We start from the raw sequence: 18845 nt of genomic DNA, 5'->3' as shown, positions 1-18845 counted from the left end.
CCTTATCTTACTAAAATCCTTATTAAAAGTGCACCTGCACGTAATTTATTAATTTGTTGATAGGCCATTATTCTTTTGATGTGGTAATCATATTTATAGGTAATTATTTTTTTATTATATGCAACACACTCATAAGAGAAAATGTGTAACCATTCTTATGTTGAACTCGATTTGGAAATCTTTATCATGCATTTCTTTTACTACATATGAAACGAACTATACAAGTCTACATCCACTTTGTATCAGCTTTGCGTGGTGTAAATTGTGCCTATCCAACGTGGAAAGACAAATCAATGAGTCAAATAAATTCAGCTACATACACAACTCTACAGTATTATAAACATTCTTTTGGCAAGAATATAATCCTACACACTCAATTTTAGCAGAGATATCTTACTTTACAGTATACAACATCTGCTTGCAACATGAAGATAAGCAACTACTCCTATATGTCTGTATATATACACTTAATACCCTACATTCTCTTTCATACGCTCCTTTATTTGTTCACACTTATACATCAATAAGAAAAGAAGCATCATCAACTATCATCAATAAGGAAGTGAACACATATATGAAAAATCTTTTTTAATCACTCCAGTGAATGCATGATTTTTTTTCTCCACTCCCTTAAAAATTAAACTGATTCACACAAAAAGGGGTTGTCCAGATTGATGTCATTTTAAACCATATTATTTTTGAGTAAAGTTGCCAAATATGTACATCTATTTAGTTTTTTACCAAACTCTAGTAAATAAATAAGATATCCTACCAAAACTTAGCAATATTGCTAAATTGCCAGTAAAGTTTATTTTGGCTACAATCTGAAAAGGCCCAAAATCCCATCAAAATTCATGCGTTACGTACAAATAAGATTTTATGTCCCTTTTGAAATTAAAAAAAAAACAGAATTTTGATACTATAACTTAGTATAGTTCTCATGGAAGTCCTTCAAAATCTCAACATTTCAAACAAAGCCCTAATCATATTGTAGCTCTACACATCATGCTATGCTAAACAACCTACTCACATCCTATGCTCTATTTATTAATAAATAAATGAACACTTTAAAGTCTCTAACACACACGCACGCAAGCCAGTGATTAGTGAAACAGCTCACTCTAGAGAGAGAAGTCCATCGTCCATGCAAGCGAAGCTCGCCGGCGACGTGGTAATAGCGCTGCACCGCCGGCCGGAGCTGTAGGAGAAGAGAAGGCGTCCGGCGATGGCGGCGGCCGAGACGGTGAGGAAGCTGGTGGTGGAGGTGGTGGAGGCGCGGAACCTGCTGCCCAAGGACGGCACGGGCACGTCGAGCCCGTACGCCCGCGTCGACTTCGACGGCCAGCGCCGCAAGACGCACACCGTGCCGCGCGAGCTCAACCCGGCGTGGAACGAGGCGCTCGAGTTCAACTTCGCCGGCGTCGCCGGCGACGTCGTCGTCGGCGGCGAGCCGCTTGAGGTGGCCGTCCTCCACGACGTCCGCGTCGGGCCCAGCCGCCGGAGCAACTTCCTCGGCCGCGTCCGCCTCGACGCGCGCCAGTTCGTCCGCAAGGGTGAGGAGGCGCTCATCTACTTCCCCCTCGAGAAGAAGGGCTTCTTCAACTGGGTTCGCGGAGAGATCGGCCTCAGGGTCTACTACCTCGACGAGCCCGTCGCTCCGCCTCCGCCGCCGCCGGAGCCACCTGCCGCTGATCCCGCTCCAGCCGAGGCCGCTCCCGATGCTCCTCCGGCCGATGCCGACGCCGCGCCGGAGGCGCCGGAGAAAGCGGAGGAAGCACTACCAGCTGCCAGCGGCGGTGACGATGGCGCCACGGACAAGCCACCGGAGACTGACGCGGCAGCGGCAGCGGCAACTTCCGCGCCGGAGGAGGAAGCACCCGTGATGGCATCGGAGGCGGTGGCAGCTTCGGCGGAAGCCGCGCCGGAAGAAGAGCAGATACTGACCCCGCCGCCGCCGCCCACGCCGACGCCGACGCCAATGCTGCGGCAGGTGCCGGTGCCGGCGCGGCCACCGCCGCCGCCACCAGAGGCGCCGGTGGAGCGATCAAAGCATGACCTGGTTGACAAGATGCCGTACCTGTTCGTCCGGGTGGTGCGCGCGCGGGGGCTCCCGGCGGGGGCGCACCCTCACGTGCGCGTCGCCGCCGGCGGCCGCCACGCGTCCACGCGGGAGGCTCGCCGCGGCGCCTTCTTCGAGTGGGACCAGACGTTCGCCTTCGTGCGCGACCCGGGGGCCACCGACTCGCCGGGACCAACGCTCGAGGTCTCCGTCTGGGACCTCCCGCCCGACGCCGACGTGTCCGACGCCGACGACCGCCACTTCCTCGGCGGGCTCTGCTTCGACACCGCCGACGTGCACGCGCGCGACCCGCCCGACGGGCCGCTCGCCACGCAGTGGTACAGGCTGGAGGGCGGGCGCCGCCTCGCCGGCGCCGACCTGATGGTCGCCACCTGGGCTGGCACCCAGGCCGACGAGGCGTTCGCCGACGCGTGGAAGGCGGACTCCCCGGCGTCCTCGGTCGCGGCCGCCGCGGCGTCGCGCGCCAAGGTGTACGTCTCGCCCAAGCTCTGGCTCCTCCGGCTCACCGTCATCGAGGCGCAGGACACGCTCACGGCGCCGCCGCCGCGCGACGCCGGCATCGCGGTGCGCGGGACGCTGGGGTTCCAGTCTCTCAAGACGCGCACCGCCCCGGTGGCGCGCAACGGCGGCCCGTCGTGGAACGAGGACCTGCTGTTCGTCGCGGCGGAGCCGCACGCCGACGGCGACGACTGCCTCGTCATCTCCCTCGAGGTGCGCCATGGCAAGGACGCCTTCCCCGTCGGCTCCGCCAGCATCTCGCTCGCCACCATCGAGCGGCGCGTCGATGACCGCAAGGTGGCCTCCAAGTGGATCGACCTGCTCCCGTCCGACGAGGCCATGAAGAAGGTCGGCAAGAAGGCGGCCATGCACATGCACGGCGGCCGGCTGCACGTGCGCGTCTGCCTCGACGGCGGCTACCACGTCGCCGACGAGCAGCCGTACGCGAGCAGCGACTTCCGGCCGTCGGCGCGGCAGCTATGGCGCCCGCCGATCGGCGTCGTGGAGCTCGGCATTGTCGGGTGCAAGGGCCTCCTGCCGATGCGCACCGCCGACGGCAAGGGCTGCACCGACGCCTACGCCGTCGCCAAGTACGGCCCCAAGTGGGCGAGGACGCGCACCATCTCCGACAGCTTCGACCCGGCCTGGAACGAGCAGTACACGTGGCCGGTGTACGACCCGTGCACGGTGCTCACCGTCGGGGTGTTCGACGATCCGCCGCCGCCGTCGCCGTCGCAGCTACCGGACGGCGCCAAGGACGCCGCCGCGTTCTCGCGGCCGATGGGCAAGGTCCGGATACGGCTGTCCACGCTGGAGAGCGGCCGCGTGTACCGCGGCGTGTACCCGCTCATCATGATGCTGCCCACCGGCGCGAAGCGGATGGGCGACGTCGAGCTCGCCATCCGCTTCGCCGCGTCGGCGTCGGCGCTGGACGTGCTGCACATGTACGGCCGCCCGGCGCTGCCGCCGATGCACCACCTGCGCCCGATCCCGGCGGCGAGCCGCGACGCGCTGCGGCTGTCCGCGGCGCGCATCTCGGCGGCGCACCTGGCGCGGTCGGAGCCGCCGCTGCGGCGGGAGGCGGCGACGTGGATGCTCGACGCGGCGGAGCCGCGCGGGTTCAGCATGCGGAAGCTGCGCGCCAACTGGACCCGCGCCGTGGCGGCGCTGTCGTGGGTGTCCGACGCGGCGCGGTGGGCGGAGGACACGCGCTCGTGGCGGAACCCGACGGCGACGGCGCTGGCGCACGCCGTGCTCGTCCTCCTCGCGTGGCACCCGGACCTCGTCGTGCCGACGCTCACCCTGCACGTGGCGGCCGTCGGCGTGTGGAAGTACAGGCGCAGGCCGCGCGCGCCGGCGCCGCACCCGTGCGTGCGCGCGTCCATGGCGGAGGCGGCGGACAGGGAGGAGCTGGACGAGGAGTTCGACGCGATCCCGAGCTCGAGGCCGCCGGAGGTGGTGCGGGCGAGGTACGACCGGGCGAGGATGGTCGGCGCGCGGCTGCAGGCGATGGTCGGCGACGTGGCGACGCAGGCGGAGAGGCTGCAGGCGCTCGTGTCGTGGCGCGACCCGCGCGCCACGGGGGTGTTCGTCGCGCTCTGCGTGTTCGTGGCCATGGCGCTGTACGTGGTGCCCATCAAGGTGGTCGCCGTGGTCGCCGGGTTCTACTACCTCCGCCACCCGATGTTCCGGGACCGGATGCCGGCGCCGGCGATCAACTTCTTCCGGCGGCTGCCGTCCATGTCGGAAAGAATCATGTAAGATATATGAATATATGATCCGGCAAGCAGTGCTAATTGATTACTTTGCATAATAAACATTACCATTGCCATCCTCATAGTGTTGTCGAATTGTCTATTTTCTATGTTAGTAGAACAGAATAAACGAAATTAGTTTATGTTTATCCCATGTAATATTTCATTCGTATTATTAATTAATGGATATTAGGCATGAATATTTTTCTTTACATATGCTCGAGAAATTTTGTGGCACAGAACTACATACATTTTGGACGATAACAGACTTACACTAGAAATAAGAGCTGTGAACTTCAGTAAGAGAACTTTGATTATACAATTGCACCGTGTTGTGAGTTTTGTCCTAATACGACAAGCAGGACAGAGATTTAACTACTCGATCGCTAATTTACACTAGAAATATCAGAAGCACAAGCATTCAATGGGTAATTTATGATCAGAAAAGATCCCAGAGAATCTGGGAAAATGGAGAAAATATAGCTGGAAAAAAAATGCTTTGATCCTTGGAACCAGACTATTAGAGAAAGCATGAACTAATACGACTTCGCAAAAATTGCAACTTCCTCGGCTGGATTGCCAGTCATGAAGCATTTCTTAGCGCCCTCTGGCTGCTCGAACGGGAAGCATCTGATGGTGGCGCTGGTCTCTTCTTTCACCTTCAGCTCATCAGCATCGCTGAAGTATACCACAAATGAATCAAGTTTGCAAAAACATAAAATAACATTAACACTGTTGGACAAACAGCGCATTTAAACTGCACCTACCTAGCTGACCATGGCCCTCTCGCCCATTTACCCTCGGCAATGGCCTCCTTCAGTTCTCCATATGAGCTTACATCAACTATGTTACTGAAAGTAAAAAGTGCACCGTTTAGTTCAGAGGAAGTTTGTCTGAAAGAGAAGGAATTAAAAGAACACAAACGCTAAAATGATTATTGCTAGGTGGTGCTAAAAAATCAGTTGCACTGTACTACTGAGCTCTTGCAATGAAAATAATCAAAAGATGGCCCCCACTTAAGAGCATTTTTATTCAGAAAACAATCAGCAGTTCACGACAAATTAGCAAAGTATTTTAGGACAAGTTGAGTAAGTTCTCTATTATGCGTATGTAGAAATGCATAAATAGGAATTGAGAACAAACTATACTTTAGGACAAGTCGTTCAGCGTAAACAGATAGTACCTATCACGGAATGCAATGGCCTTCTGTAGAAGGGATGCTTGGATTTCCACTAGACGACCTTTTATATGGTCCACCAGTATTGATGGATCCATAGACACTCCAAACTCCTTTCCTTGTTTTCCAGGGATATCTCGCCTAGAAATAACAACACTTTTGTTTGTGACATCACGGGGACCAATTTCTAGTCTTATAGGAACTCCCTGTTGAAAGTTGTAAACAATGGTAGAAGTGTCAGAATTCAGAAAGAAGCCTGCATAAACAGAAACAGAGAGCAAATGAGCTATACCTTCATCTCGTAAAAATTGAACTTCCATCCTGGTGTCCGCAACTCCGAGTCATCCACTTTGACTCTAATTCCTGCTTCTTTGAGTGTGTTTTGAACTGAAGACACAGCTTCCATAACAGCACTCTTTTCATCTCCCTTTTTCCATATAGGCACTATTACCACCTGTGCTAAACAGACATTCTTAAATTCTACTGATATATGTATGGTTTTGGGAACTGAAAGCAGAAAATCAATTGAGCAAATTTGCGGAAAAAACATGTAATCTTAGTCAACATTTTAACCACTATTGCCAGAGGAACAGTAGATATTGTATTGCCATAGTTGAATACAAAGGAGAGGGCATCAGGGCAAACATAGTTTGACAGAGGGGCCCCAGTTTTTATGTACAAGAAATCACATATATAATTAATCGATGGAAAAAGACCTGGATGGGTGCAATATTTGGCGGAAGCATTAAGCCAGCATCATCACCATGGGTCATGATGATCCCACCAACAAACCGAGTGCTAATAGCCCAAGAAGTCTGCCAAACATGTTCGATTTGGCTATTTTCATCCATAAACTGCAGGCAAAGGAAGAGAAGAACTTCAAGATCATGGATGTAGCTAAAGAAAATGCAAACAAGAAATAACGCAGGTGAGACACCAAATCAAGTCTCTGGAAGTAGTCTGTCTTACAGGCTTGTTGCAGAATTGATTATAGCAACTATGACATAGGAATCCAAAAATGGTACATAAAATGGTTCCAGTACACAAAACAAACAAGAACATGAAGATAGTAAACACCAAACAGTAACCTGTGTTCCAAAGGCACGGGAGAAGTTCTGTCCAAGGTTGTGGCTGGTTCCAGCCTGTAAAGCCTTCCTGTCACCCATCATAGCTTCTATAGTGTAGGTCCGATTAGCACCAGCAAACGTTTCCACTCTTGATTTTCGACCCGGAATAACAGGGATTGCAGCTTGCTCGTATGCAAATTTTGTATATACATCAATCATTTGCATTGCCTGAAGAGAAAAATGGAGCAGATGATATTACATTAGAATCTTCCATTCTTTCCAATTTGTGTTATCAAGTGCATGAAGGAACTTGTGCAATGATTAGCATTCAACAAACCTCCTTTTCTGCCTCTTCAAGGGTGGCATGAGCTGTATGACCTTCTTGCCATAGAAATTCAAGAGTTCTGATGAATGGCTTAGTCCTCATTTCCCATCTTGTGACATTAGCCCACTAGGGTAACAAGAAAAATCAGTACAGTAAATGATATTGGACTCATGTTGATTCAAATATGCAGATAGAGTTACCTGGTTAATCATGAGAGGAAGATCGCGGTAGCTCTGTATCCATTTGGTGAACATGTGGTTTACGATGGTCTCACTAGTTGGTCTTACCTACAAAGCCCTCAAGAATGGAAATGCAGAAGGTTGAGCTTTAGAGGCAATCCAATCACAGAATCAATCATCTTGTATTTATAATCATTGCCCATGGAAAATATCACGGAATCGTGGTTCTATATCCAATATAACAGTAATACTAGAGGGAAGTATTACCACAAGCTTTTCCTCTAGTTCCTTTCCTCCTCCAATGGTAACTAATGCAAGCTCTGGACTAAAACCTTCAACATGGCTGGCCTCCTTCTCTATAAATGAGTATGGTATGAACTGATACAACAAAGAGGGTAAGCATAAGAAACTATAAATTGGAAAATTGCTATAAGACAGTCTAACTCAGATAAAGCATGAAGCAATCTCTAAGAGAAGAATAGTTAAGCCAAGTACTGGAAAAGTATGCATATCCACCCACAGTGTTCAGGACAGAAGTCTACGCATGATTCCACTGAATATAACCATATAAGGCAAAGTAGATTTCACTTGCCAAGAGTCACTAAGCTTATATTAGAACTTTAAAATTAACACATTATTTGGAACATGAGCTTAGGATCCATCTAATTCACCAAATACAACAAAACAAAATCTTCGACATAGCAACATCAAATTATTCATCCTTTTGCACTTATCTCGCTGTCTACATCTCAAAAAAAATATTAAACAGCACCTCCATCCTGTACTTCGAATATGAAGATTACAAACCAGCATTCCCATGCCAACAAATACAACTTAATTTCCTTTAAAAAAAAAACAAATATAACTTAATTTGAGAAAACATAAGTAAAACTTTCTCAAACTCCAGAGCTAGAACTAAACTGTTCAAACCTGATCTTCTACGAATTTGAGTAACAGTAAGTCGGTAACTAATGGTAGCTGAATATTTTTTATTAGACAATGGTATACCAGGGCTAAGGTCCTAAGGTTACAGTGTGGGGTTGAAGAAACTAATTCAGTTATTGATCAATCAACAGCTCAACACCATGTCATTACAATGACAAAAAAGGATACAAAAACAGATGGTCTAACCTGAGGGAAGTACATGTTGCTGTGCCCTGTTTCCTTGAACTTCACATTCAAATAATCCTACAACCAGCAGAAAAACGAGGAATATAATCAAATAGTGTGGCAAAGACACATTCCAAGGTAAACTAAACTAAATTTGTCATGCAAAGTAAAGCTTCCAAACAACAAATCATGATTTAAAGAGGTCAACTCATCCCACACTCCAACGTAAATACAAAATTCACAGCTTTAAATTAGAACTCCACGTTTTTGGTTGCTCACACCATAATCAAAAAATTTATCCTACAAAAACATGCAGGCAGGGCTGATATACTTGTCCACCATGAGTGTTAATTACTTCATTTCTACCGCTACGACATCCGTTCACTAGAAAACTTGATAGCACTCCACTATGCGCACACATGCCATGAAGCTAATCTAAGTCGTCCACGCAGCCTTATGCCAATGCATTCATTGAGGTTTATATACCCATTCCCAAATTTCAGGGCAAGCTACTGACGCCGGGAAGTGGGATCTGAAAGCTTCCAAACCAAAGCACAAAATCTACTGCTGTAAACTAGGGTTAAGTTACCGAATTGCACATATACGCACTACGCAGTACGAGAATTAACTTTCCCAAAAACCGGGCTTCATTATACAGTGGCGTCAGCCGCCAGTGACCATCATTCATTCTTATTTACATTAACAATGTTAATATCAACCCAACAAACAGCACGACAATGCGCACATTCTTGTTTACATCAACAATGTTAATATCAAACCAACAAACAGCATGACAAGGCGCACAGCTAGCAGGAGCAGCAGCGGCACTGACCTGGATGGCCTCCCAGATGGCGTAGCCGTAGGGGCGGATGACCATGGTGCCCCGCACGGGCCCGTAGTCCGCGAGCTCGGCGGCGGCGATCACATCGGTGTACCACGCGTTGAAGTCCACCGACCGCGGCGTCACCTGCCCCTCCCTGTCCCCCCCGCCGCGGGTCTCAGGCGGCGCGGGCGCCGCCGCCCCCGTGGTCGCCGCCGCGGCTTGGCTCCGCGAGGCGGACACGCTCGCCGCCGTCCCGGCGCGGCACCGGCGGCGGAGCAGCGCCGACGGCCTAGCCGCCGCCGCCGACGGCTTGAGCAGCGAGGGGAGGCGCAGCAGCGACGCCATCCGAGGGGAGAAGAGACGACTGGCTGGATTGGCCGTCGCAGCAACTAGTGCCAAAGCTATAGCTTTGGTTGGGCTCGCCAAAATGGGCCAAGTGTTGGATCACATGGGCCCCTTTCCGGCCTCGGCCCATTTTTACGCAGTATTCCAGTTCCGGCCCACTAGAAAGGTGTGTGGCAATCTCGTTCCGGGCACATATGTAAGAGACAGCCGTCACCGCCAGCGCGGCCGCTCGCGGTGTTCGGCGGCGACGTGGAGAAGGCCTTTTGCTACATTTTCAATCTAACCCTTTTTTTTTTTTTGCAAAGTTACGAAAAAAATTGCTACATATAAGTACATATAAAATCTTGCCAAAATTTAATAACCTTATCAAAATTTTAGCAACATTACCAAAATTTGGCAATGGTTGAAAATGATAGTAAAATGAACAAGCCCTCGGTATTAGCGGCGGTTCGTCGTCACTCGTCAGCCATGACGACAATCTGAAAACTACCCTACAAGGCTACGATTAGCCTCATGCTTTGGGCGCTTAGCTCAGGCAAAGAAAAACTCTGGAAAAAATATATGAACTTGGACAGACAAACGATCTACCTAGTTAAGACGACATTCATGTGATATCACAATCTGGAGTTACTTACTCCCTCCGTTTCAAAATATTTGACCCGTTAACTTTTTAGCACATATTTAACCGTTCGTCTTATTAAAAAATTGTGAAATATATAAAACTATATGTGTATATGAAAGTATATTTAACAATGAATCAAATGATATGAAAAGAATAAATAATTACTTAAATTTTTTGAATAAAACGAATGGTCAAATACGTACTTAAAAAGTCAACGGTGTCAAACATTTTGAAACGGATGGAGTATTACCGAAGGCAATTTTTTTTAAAAAAAACAATAGATGACCTAGGACTGATGAACTGCTCCTCATCTAGTTAAGACTTTCATATCAAAAATCATTATTTGTATAAGTTTTGTGGTATAAAGAAAAATTATAGCATTAAAGATCACCGAAAAAACCTAAGGCAAAGAGAAAGATCCAATTAAATAGCTGATCTTGGGACTAACAAACTGTCCAATTAAGGCTTTCGTATATGAATCACAATTTAATCGTAACTCATAAAGTGTGATAGAGTTTAACAACATGTACATGTATGATGTGTAGGACCGAACACTACTAAAGTGTAGGGTGCCACAGTCATAGTAACGAATCAAATGCTAAACTAATAAAAATATGGTATGGCTAAAAATTTAGCGCGCCAAACTACGTTCACCAACCAAACACATCCTTCATATTACATGCATGCTATACTAACAAAGTGCAGTACTCCCTCCATCCCTAAATATTTAACGCTGTTGACTTTTTTAAAAATATTTGACCGTTCGTCTTATTTAAAAATTTTATGTAATTATTAATTTTTTTCATACCATTTGATTCATTGTTAATATACTACTACTAAAGTTTTTGAATAATCCATAAAAGTTTTTGAATAAGATAAGCGGTTAAACATGTAAAAAAAGTCAACGACGTCAAATATTTAATAACAGAGAGAGTACACTAGTATAGCTAAGATTTGGTGTGATAAATTATGTCAATCAACCAAACACACTACTATTATTTGCATCGCTCATCTTCTATGAAGTTTTTTCTTTATTGAGAAGGATAACATCCCTATAGGTCATCGAACAACCGAAAGCAAAGAAAATTAAACTTTTAAAATATAGATCATCTGGAACTGGCAACGTGTTCCGACCTGCTGTCGTAATCTGAAATTATTGTAACAGCTTCGCTCAAGCTCAACTTCACAGTACTAGGATCCAACCAAAAAAAAGAGAATAATCAAAACCAGTACTAGCATCCAAAGACGAACCACCGAGGCCGGCACGTGGCCGGCGCATGCTCCGATCCCGCCGTCCATCGTCAAGACGTCAACGCCTCAGCCCTCGTTGCCCCAAGTCACCCACGTGCTCCCGCCGATTTTTTTTTTAAAACAATTACTCCATGCATCATCCTTGGCCCCACCCGTCATTGACCTAGCCGAGCCCGTCGCTTCGAGCGAGTCACTACCACGCCGCCAAGTCAGCATTCCCCTGGCCCACCCGTCAGCCTCCGAGCGGGTCGCGCTCGCGTCCACTTCGGCTGTCTCGTCTCGTCTCGTCTCTCTCGAGTCTCGAGTGAGACTGCTTGGGTGGTACTGTAGTGTGGTGTGGTGTTGGTATAGATAGATAGGGGAGAGTGTGAAACGGGGCTAGATGAGAATCGGATTCCTCCTCCACCACCGCCATGGATTCGCCGCCGCCGCCGCGGGAGGAGGTGGTGGTATTCGCGGTCAACAGCGAGCGCTTCGAGCTCCGCCGTGACGGGGGCGACCCCGGGGAGTCCCTCCTCGAGTTCCTCCGCTCCCGCACCCGCTTCACCGGCGCCAAGCTCGGCTGCGGCGAAGGCAAGGCAACCCCCCAACCCACCGCTCTTCCTCCTCCTCGGCTGCTTTGCTTCCGTTCGATCGGCTCCGGCGAGCGAGCTTGATGGCGAATGCTGGTTTCTCGGTTTTGCAGGTGGGTGCGGGGCGTGCGTGGTGGTGGTCTCGGCGTACGACGCGGAGGCCGACGAGGTGGCGCACGCGGCGGTCAGCTCGTGCCTCACGCTGGCGCGCGGCCTCCACCACCGCGCGGTGACCACCACCGAGGGGCTCGGGAGCAGCCGGCGCGGCCTCCACGCGCTGCACGAGCGGCTCGCCGGCTTCCACGCCTCGCAGTGCGGGTTCTGCACGCCCGGCGTGTGCATGTCCCTCGCCGGCGCGCTCGCGGCCGCCGAGGGGAACGGGAAGAAGGCCGCCTCCGCCGCGGAGGGGTTCTCGAGGCTCACGGCGGCCGAGGCGGAGCGCGCGGTGGCCGGGAACCTGTGCCGCTGCACGGGGTACCGACCGATCGCCGACGCGTGCAAGAGCTTCGCCGCCGACGTGGACTTGGAGGATTTGGGGCTCAACTGCTTCTGGAACAAGGGCGATGCCACTGCCAGTGTCTCCAAGTTGCCGCCTTACAAGGAGAGGAGCATCGCCGCGTTCCCGGAGTTCTTGAAGGATGAAATCAGATCTTCATTGGGGATTGATCATTCCATTTCGTCAGCATCTATGGTGGGGAGTGTGAGCTCTTGGTATCAACCTAAAAATGTGGAGGAGTATTATAAGCTGATAGGTTCTTTGTCATCATCATCTGATAAAAGTAGAACAAAGGTGGTTGTGGGCAACACTTCTTCTGGTGTTTACAGGGATGCAGAGCTGTATGATAGGTACATAGACTTGAGAGCCATTCCAGAACTGAATTCGGTTAGCAAGGATGTCAAGGGTGTTGGCATTGGGGCTGCAATGTCCATTTCTCAGGTAATCGAGATTTTACGAGGAGAAGGCAACAGCTACAAGGACGTGGTGTTTTGCAAGATTGCTGATCACATGGAGAAAGTGGCTTCTCAGTTTGTCCGGAACATGGCGAGCTTGGGTGGAAATCTGATAATGGCTCAGAGGGATGAGTTTGCCTCTGACATTGCAACGGTTCTGCTTGCTGCTGGTTCATCACTGTGCATCCAGGTATCATCAGAAAGGATGAATGTCACACTGGAGCGATTCCTGGACATGGCCCCTTGTGATTGCAAGACGTTGCTATTAAGAATTTACATTCCTCACTGCACTCCAAGTGGCATCTCATCAAGTTCTGAATCTGTAAATAAGACAGGAGATAAACCTGCAAGTTCCGTGCTATTTGAGACATACCGAGCTTCCCCACGGCCTATTGGAAATGCTGTTTCATACCTTAATTCTGCATTCCTGGCTAAATTATCTTCAGATGAAACTTCAGGAAACTGTATATTGGAGAAGCTATGTTTGGCTTTTGGTGCATATGGAACACAACATGCTGTCAGGGCTACAAATGTTGAGAGTCTCTTAGTGGGTAAACCCATCACTGCATCACTCTTACTAGAAGCGTGCACGGTTCTCAAGAAAACAATTGTTCCAGGGGAAGGTACAAGACATGCTGCTTACAGATCAAGCTTAGCTGTTGCCTTTCTTTTTAGTTTTCTTTATCCAATAACCAAAGGAACTTTCAAGCCTGTAGAGGCGGTCCACCTGAACGGCCATATAATTTCTGATAACAATGGAAATATGAATCGTGGACCCGACACACATGTTGATGTTTCACCTAAGGAGATCAATAATGTGAAATCTGATTTACATGGTAATGATCGCATACTTGAATCATCCAAACAGGTCATCGAGATCAGTGAAGACTATCTCCCGGTTGGCTTACCAGCCAAGAAAGTTGGAGCAGAACTACAAGCCTCTGGTATGTATTTTATGATTTTCTTCAGTCATATGTATTTTTTAATTCTCTTTCAGAATGGCATATGCGGTGATCTTTTTATGTAGTAATTATGCAGGATGGGTAGAAATTGGACTATCTACTGTGTTGTGTTTCCTTGCTTATGTTGTTCATGCATTTGCTTTATGCTAATTTTCTTCTAGTTGGAATTTATATATGTGACTATCAGTCATTTAAAATTTATTTTTAAGTTTTCTTTATGTAAACTAATGATCGGTGGCATTGGATTTCATCATATGCTCTTTTAGCCAGTAAACAGTAATGCTGACACAGAAACCACTATATATAGGTGAGGCTATATATGTGGATGACATCCCTTCCCCAAAAGACTGCCTGCATGGAGCATTTGTATATAGCACAAAACCTTTAGCTCATGTGAAGAGCATAGAACTGAACCCTTCTCTCGAGCAGCTAAAAACTGTGGCGATTGTTACTGCCAAGGATATTCCTAAAGGAGGCAGCAATGTTGGGGCCAACACTATATTTGGACCTGAACCTCTGTTTGGTGATCCACTCACTCAGTGGGCTGGGGAACCACTTGGTATTGTGGTATGGGTTTTACACTGGTAGTTTTATATTTAAAGAAAATTTCAAGTTATCCTTTTTTCTTGTTATGTTGTAGGTCATAAGTTTCACTGTATGAATTAACATTGAATTGTGACTTTACTGAAGGTTGCAGAGACACAAAAAACTGCCAATATAGCTGCCAGTCGAGCATTGGTCGACTACAGCATGGAAAATTTAGATGCTCCAATTTTATCAATTGAGGAGGCTGTGAGAAGTAGTAGTTATTTTGAAATCCTACCATTTCTTCTTCCCCAAAAGATTGGTGATTTCTCAAAAGGAATGGAAGAAGCTGACCAGAAAATATATTCAACTGAGGTAAACATCATGCGCCTATTTTATGCTGCCGTTTAGCCATGTGCCCATGTTGTAATGCAATGTAGACAGTGGGAGCTTGAGCCAGTATTATAAATCATTGGTCACTTGAATATCTTCCGATGATTTTGCACTAGGCTTTTGGCCCTATGCAGGGTGGAATCTGACAAATCTGTAGTTTAATGTTTGCTACTTTTGTGTTGCTCAATCATAGGTGACTAAAGTGATTTTTCTTAAACAACATTTGTGAAATGTGCATGGCTTTTATTTACCTTTTCTTTTGATTTTCTGTTGCCCAATCTAGGGTGGCCTTTCTCTCGTATATATAATTTTTGGACAATGGAAGTATAGCTCTCTCTCATATATGACTCCCTGTTATCTCACGTTGTGCATCCTCTATTGACCAAATTCCTACTTCTAATTATTTAAAACTTTCATTACCATGTTTCCCCTTGCATTACCTTGGAAGTTCACATTTTGGTGGTTAATCCTTTTCACATGTCTTTGGCATCATCATACACTGCTACAGGTAATAGCTGACAACACTTTATGCAGGTGAACCTTCACTCGCAGTATTACTTTTACATGGAAACACAAACTGCGCTAGCCATACCTGAGGAGGATAACTGTATGGTCGTGTATAGCTCAAGCCAGTGCCCGGAGGTAGCACAAGAAACCATTGCAAAATGCCTGGGTTTACCTTGTCATAATGTCCGTGTTATTACTAGAAGAGTTGGTGGTGGCTTTGGAGGCAAAGCTGTCAGATCGTTACCAGTAAGTGTCATGACTTGCCATTATTTACAGTGCTTGATGTTTTAAAATTCTGCAGACCTTTTTGCGTATTTCTCTAGGAAAATGTCGCAGACATTACACTGATACTAAAGCTGCATGGTCACTTTTATATGTGTTCACTTTAATCAATCAAATATTCTCGGAGAGAATTCATGTCAAGTTTTAAGTGCTAAGTGAGTACATGTGGAAGGGAGAATAGCAATCTTACTGATGCCTTAAGAGTCTTATTAGTCCATAGATGACCTTCTGACCTTGTTAACTTCGGTGCTTCATAAGTATTCAATCTGTCATTGTTTTACAACTATGTTTGGTTAGTAACTGTTAGCAAAACACATACTAAGTTTTTGTTAATTGTAGGTGGCAACAGCTTGTGCACTTTCAGCATTTAAGTTGCAGCGTCCTGTCCGAATATATCTTGATCGCAAGACTGACATGATAATGACTGGGGGCCGGCATCCCATGAAAATACGCTATTCTGTAGGCTTCAAATCCGATGGGAACATCACAGCGCTACATATAGAATTGTTGGTAAATGCCGGAATAACCCAGGATGTTAGTCCAGTGATTCCTCACAATTTCATAGAGGCTCTGAAGAAATATAATTGGGGTGCCTTCTCCTATGATGCAAGAATCTGCAAAACAAACATTGCAACCAGATCCGCAATGCGGGGTCCTGGAGAAGTGCAGGGTTCTTATGTTGCTGAAGCTATTATTGAGCATGTTGCTGCTGTGCTCTCTACTGATGTTAATTTGGTCAGGCAGAGAAATCTTCACACAGTGGAGAGCCTCAGTTTGTATCATAGTGAATGCATGGAAGATGCCTTGGGGTATACACTTCCCTCTATCTGCAATCAGTTGATTACATCAGCAAATTACCAGCACCAACTTGAAATGATTCGGTCCTTCAACAAAAGCAACAGATGGAAAAAGCGGGGGCTTTCTGTCGTGCCGATAGTGCATAAATTCGCATCTCGGCCAACGCCTGGTAAAGTGTCTATTCTTAATGATGGATCCGTTGCTGTTGAAGTTGGAGGCATTGAACTTGGCCAAGGGCTTTGGACAAAAGTGAAGCAGATGGCAGCGTTCGGTCTTGGACAGCTTTGGACTGATAGAAGGCAAGAACTGTTGGAGAGAGTGAGAATTATTCAAGCAGATACACTAAGTGTGATACAGGGAGGGTGGACCACAGGGAGTACAACATCAGAATCTAGCTGCGAGGCAGTTCATCGTGCCTGCAATATCTTGGTCGACAGGCTGAAACCACTCAAGGAGCAATTGCAAGAAAAACAAGGAACAGTTTCATGGGATGAGCTTATTTCACAGGTTTTTAATAATTTCCTCTTTTAGCTACTATTATCAGAATGATTGTTTCCATTTTCTTTTTGGAAATATTTCCCTTGGTCAGCTGTATTATCAAGGAACATTTATCTTCTTTTCCTCAATGTATTATAATCTTCTGCATGCTTTGTCAGATGAAAAAAAAATGTATTCATAGGAAATTAATCATTCCCTCTTGCTAGCATAATATGGTCTGTTGCATGTTCACAAAGTAATTTATTCAATATCTTAATATGTTGCAACCTTTTGATATGCAGGCAAAAATGGTAGGTGTGGACTTATCAGCTAAAGAACTCTACGTTCCCGGGGCTTCTGGTTCCTATCTAAACTATGGGGCAGCTGCTAGTGAGGTGCCCTTAAAACTTCATCCCTGTTTTCAGAATATACGATAGATAGTAGAAAACTGAAATATATACAAGTTTATGGTCATGATCATTCAAACTGAAATTTATAGTAGAAAACTCTGGTGCTTACTCATTCAAATGGAAATTGGCCATTGCAGGTAGAGATTGATCTTCTGACAGGAGCGACCACAATTTTGCGTAGTGATCTTATATATGATTGTGGACGGAGTTTAAATCCTGCTGTTGACTTGGGGCAGGTGAGCATTTTATGGGTTTTGTACCAGTTTCTTGTTTCTTCACCTTCAAAAGGTTCGTCAGTTTCTTCCGTACAGAACCTAAAATTCCGTTTTCCATTTGTTCTATTAATAAATTGACAAGTCAGAAATTGATGTCAGGTTTACAGCCTTCTAGTCAGTAGCAGGTTGTGCCAATTTTTTCTAATATTAAATGGTTCATGTGTCATCTTCTTTTAGTTTTACTGGCACGCTATACTTATATATTAACATATTTGATCCTTTGCTCTCTTCTTTTTCAGGTTGAAGGGGCTTTTGTCCAGGGAATTGGTTATTTCATGAACGAGGAGTACGTGACGAACTCAGATGGGCTGCTTGTCTCAGACGGGACTTGGACATACAAGATTCCTACGGTGGACACCATCCCAAAACAGTTCAACGTTAAGCTACTCAACAGTGGATTCCACAAGAAACGTGTGCTCTCTTCAAAAGGTATTTTGCTTCAATCAATTCATAAATTTGGTTATGTTTTAACTCAAAAATTTGGCATATTAGTTTCCCACTATCTATACAACTAACCAAATTTATCGCTCAAGATTATGGTCTATTGAAATTAGAATCATCTTTGCTATATCAAATTACAAACCTAGATCTACAATTGTTATGCATTCAATCAATTAACAGTGTCATAATTTTTACACTGCCCACTACCAACGTAGATACTCTCTTTTTCTCCAGTATACTTGGTAATTCTAGGTCTTGATTTCAAGTCTGTTTGGTGTTAGCTTCTGGGGCACAGTTAATAGTCACCCTTTTGTTCTCCCAACTTTCTGTGTCACTAACGCTTCCTGGTTGCAGCTTCTGGGGAGCCACCTTTGCTACTTGCTGCCTCGGTGCATTGTGCAACAAGGGAAGCAATTAGAGCAGCAAGGGAGGAGTATCACTGTTCCAGGTCTGGATCTTCACCTCCCTTCTTTGATCTTGAAGTTCCTGCCATCATGCCCACGGTGAAGGAGCTATGCGGCTTAGACAACGTGGAGAAGTATTTGGAGAGTATCTGCTCGAAATAAACAGCCAAGTTGGCAATCTTACCAGACGGCATATGTCTTCTTTTTTTAGTCCTTTAGCAAAGTTTTTTTTAGTCCTTTAGCAATGGAGATAACACTGCCAGTTTTTTTTTCTCACCAAAAAAAAAAAGGAGGTACTCAATAGTGAACATGAGCATAATGTATATTAATAGTGGTGAACATGAGCAAAGAAAATAGTATTTACTTAATTTAATAGTGGTGAACATAAGCAGGCGTTGCATAATGTATATTGAGCGTATAAAGAGGGATTTTGTTTGAGCAGAAATGTTGGCTGACATTTGTTCAATATTTACTGCAACTTCAGCATATGGTTCTTATGGTGAGACTACATTTTATACTATGTGAGTTCAAATGAGCACATGTAAGGCAGCCAACTGAGTTATGACGATCATATCCAAGCATACCTGTCCTGGTCAGGAAATAATATGATCATAGAA

General features: G+C 46.6%; 3 protein-coding genes across 4 annotated transcripts; 2 read left to right on the top strand and 1 right to left on the bottom strand.

Moving 5' to 3' along the window:
* Positions 1-1098: 1098 nt before the first annotated feature.
* Positions 1099-4546, top strand: LOC4342481 (multiple C2 domain and transmembrane region protein 16). Its single transcript, XM_015792335.3, has one exon. It carries the CDS (start codon positions 1226-1228, stop codon positions 4337-4339), a length of 3114 nt encoding a protein of 1037 aa, XP_015647821.1. The 5' UTR covers positions 1099-1225; the 3' UTR covers positions 4340-4546.
* Positions 4547-4613: 67 nt separating this feature from the next.
* Positions 4614-9388, bottom strand: LOC4342480 (proline--tRNA ligase, chloroplastic/mitochondrial). The gene is made up of 11 exons (XM_015792336.3): positions 9023-9388; positions 8212-8268; positions 7348-7458; positions 7102-7188; positions 6914-7027; positions 6598-6804; positions 6226-6363; positions 5802-5963; positions 5516-5715; positions 5100-5183; positions 4614-5010 (listed from the first exon to the last, which is right to left on the bottom strand). The coding sequence occupies exons 1-11, from the start codon at positions 9356-9358 to the stop codon at positions 4869-4871; spliced, it is 1638 nt and encodes a 545-aa protein (XP_015647822.1). The 5' UTR covers positions 9359-9388; the 3' UTR covers positions 4614-4868.
* Positions 9389-11588: 2200 nt separating this feature from the next.
* LOC4342479 (indole-3-acetaldehyde oxidase) lies at positions 11589-18736 on the top strand. 2 transcript variants are annotated; one of them, XR_010742738.1, is made up of 10 exons: positions 11589-11804; positions 11917-13698; positions 14024-14283; positions 14407-14616; positions 15169-15387; positions 15763-16728; positions 17001-17093; positions 17246-17396; positions 17623-17812; positions 18179-18736. XR_010742738.1 is itself a non-coding variant. In XM_015791189.3 (10 exons), exons 1-10 carry the CDS (start codon positions 11645-11647, stop codon positions 18388-18390), a joined length of 4191 nt encoding a protein of 1396 aa, XP_015646675.1. In that variant the 5' UTR covers positions 11589-11644; the 3' UTR covers positions 18391-18736. The 2 variants fall into 2 exon arrangements, 1 of the variants encoding a protein (XP_015646675.1); XM_015791189.3 differs by having other exon boundaries at positions 17246-17344.
* Positions 18737-18845: the final 109 nt, after the last annotated feature.

The sequence above is a fragment of the Oryza sativa genome, chromosome 7 (assembly GCF_034140825.1).
Source record: "Oryza sativa Japonica Group chromosome 7, ASM3414082v1".
Lineage (NCBI taxonomy): Eukaryota > Viridiplantae > Streptophyta > Magnoliopsida > Poales > Poaceae > Oryza > Oryza sativa.
Note: the sequence above shows the minus strand (reverse complement) of the source record. Positions and strands in the feature narration are given on the sequence as shown.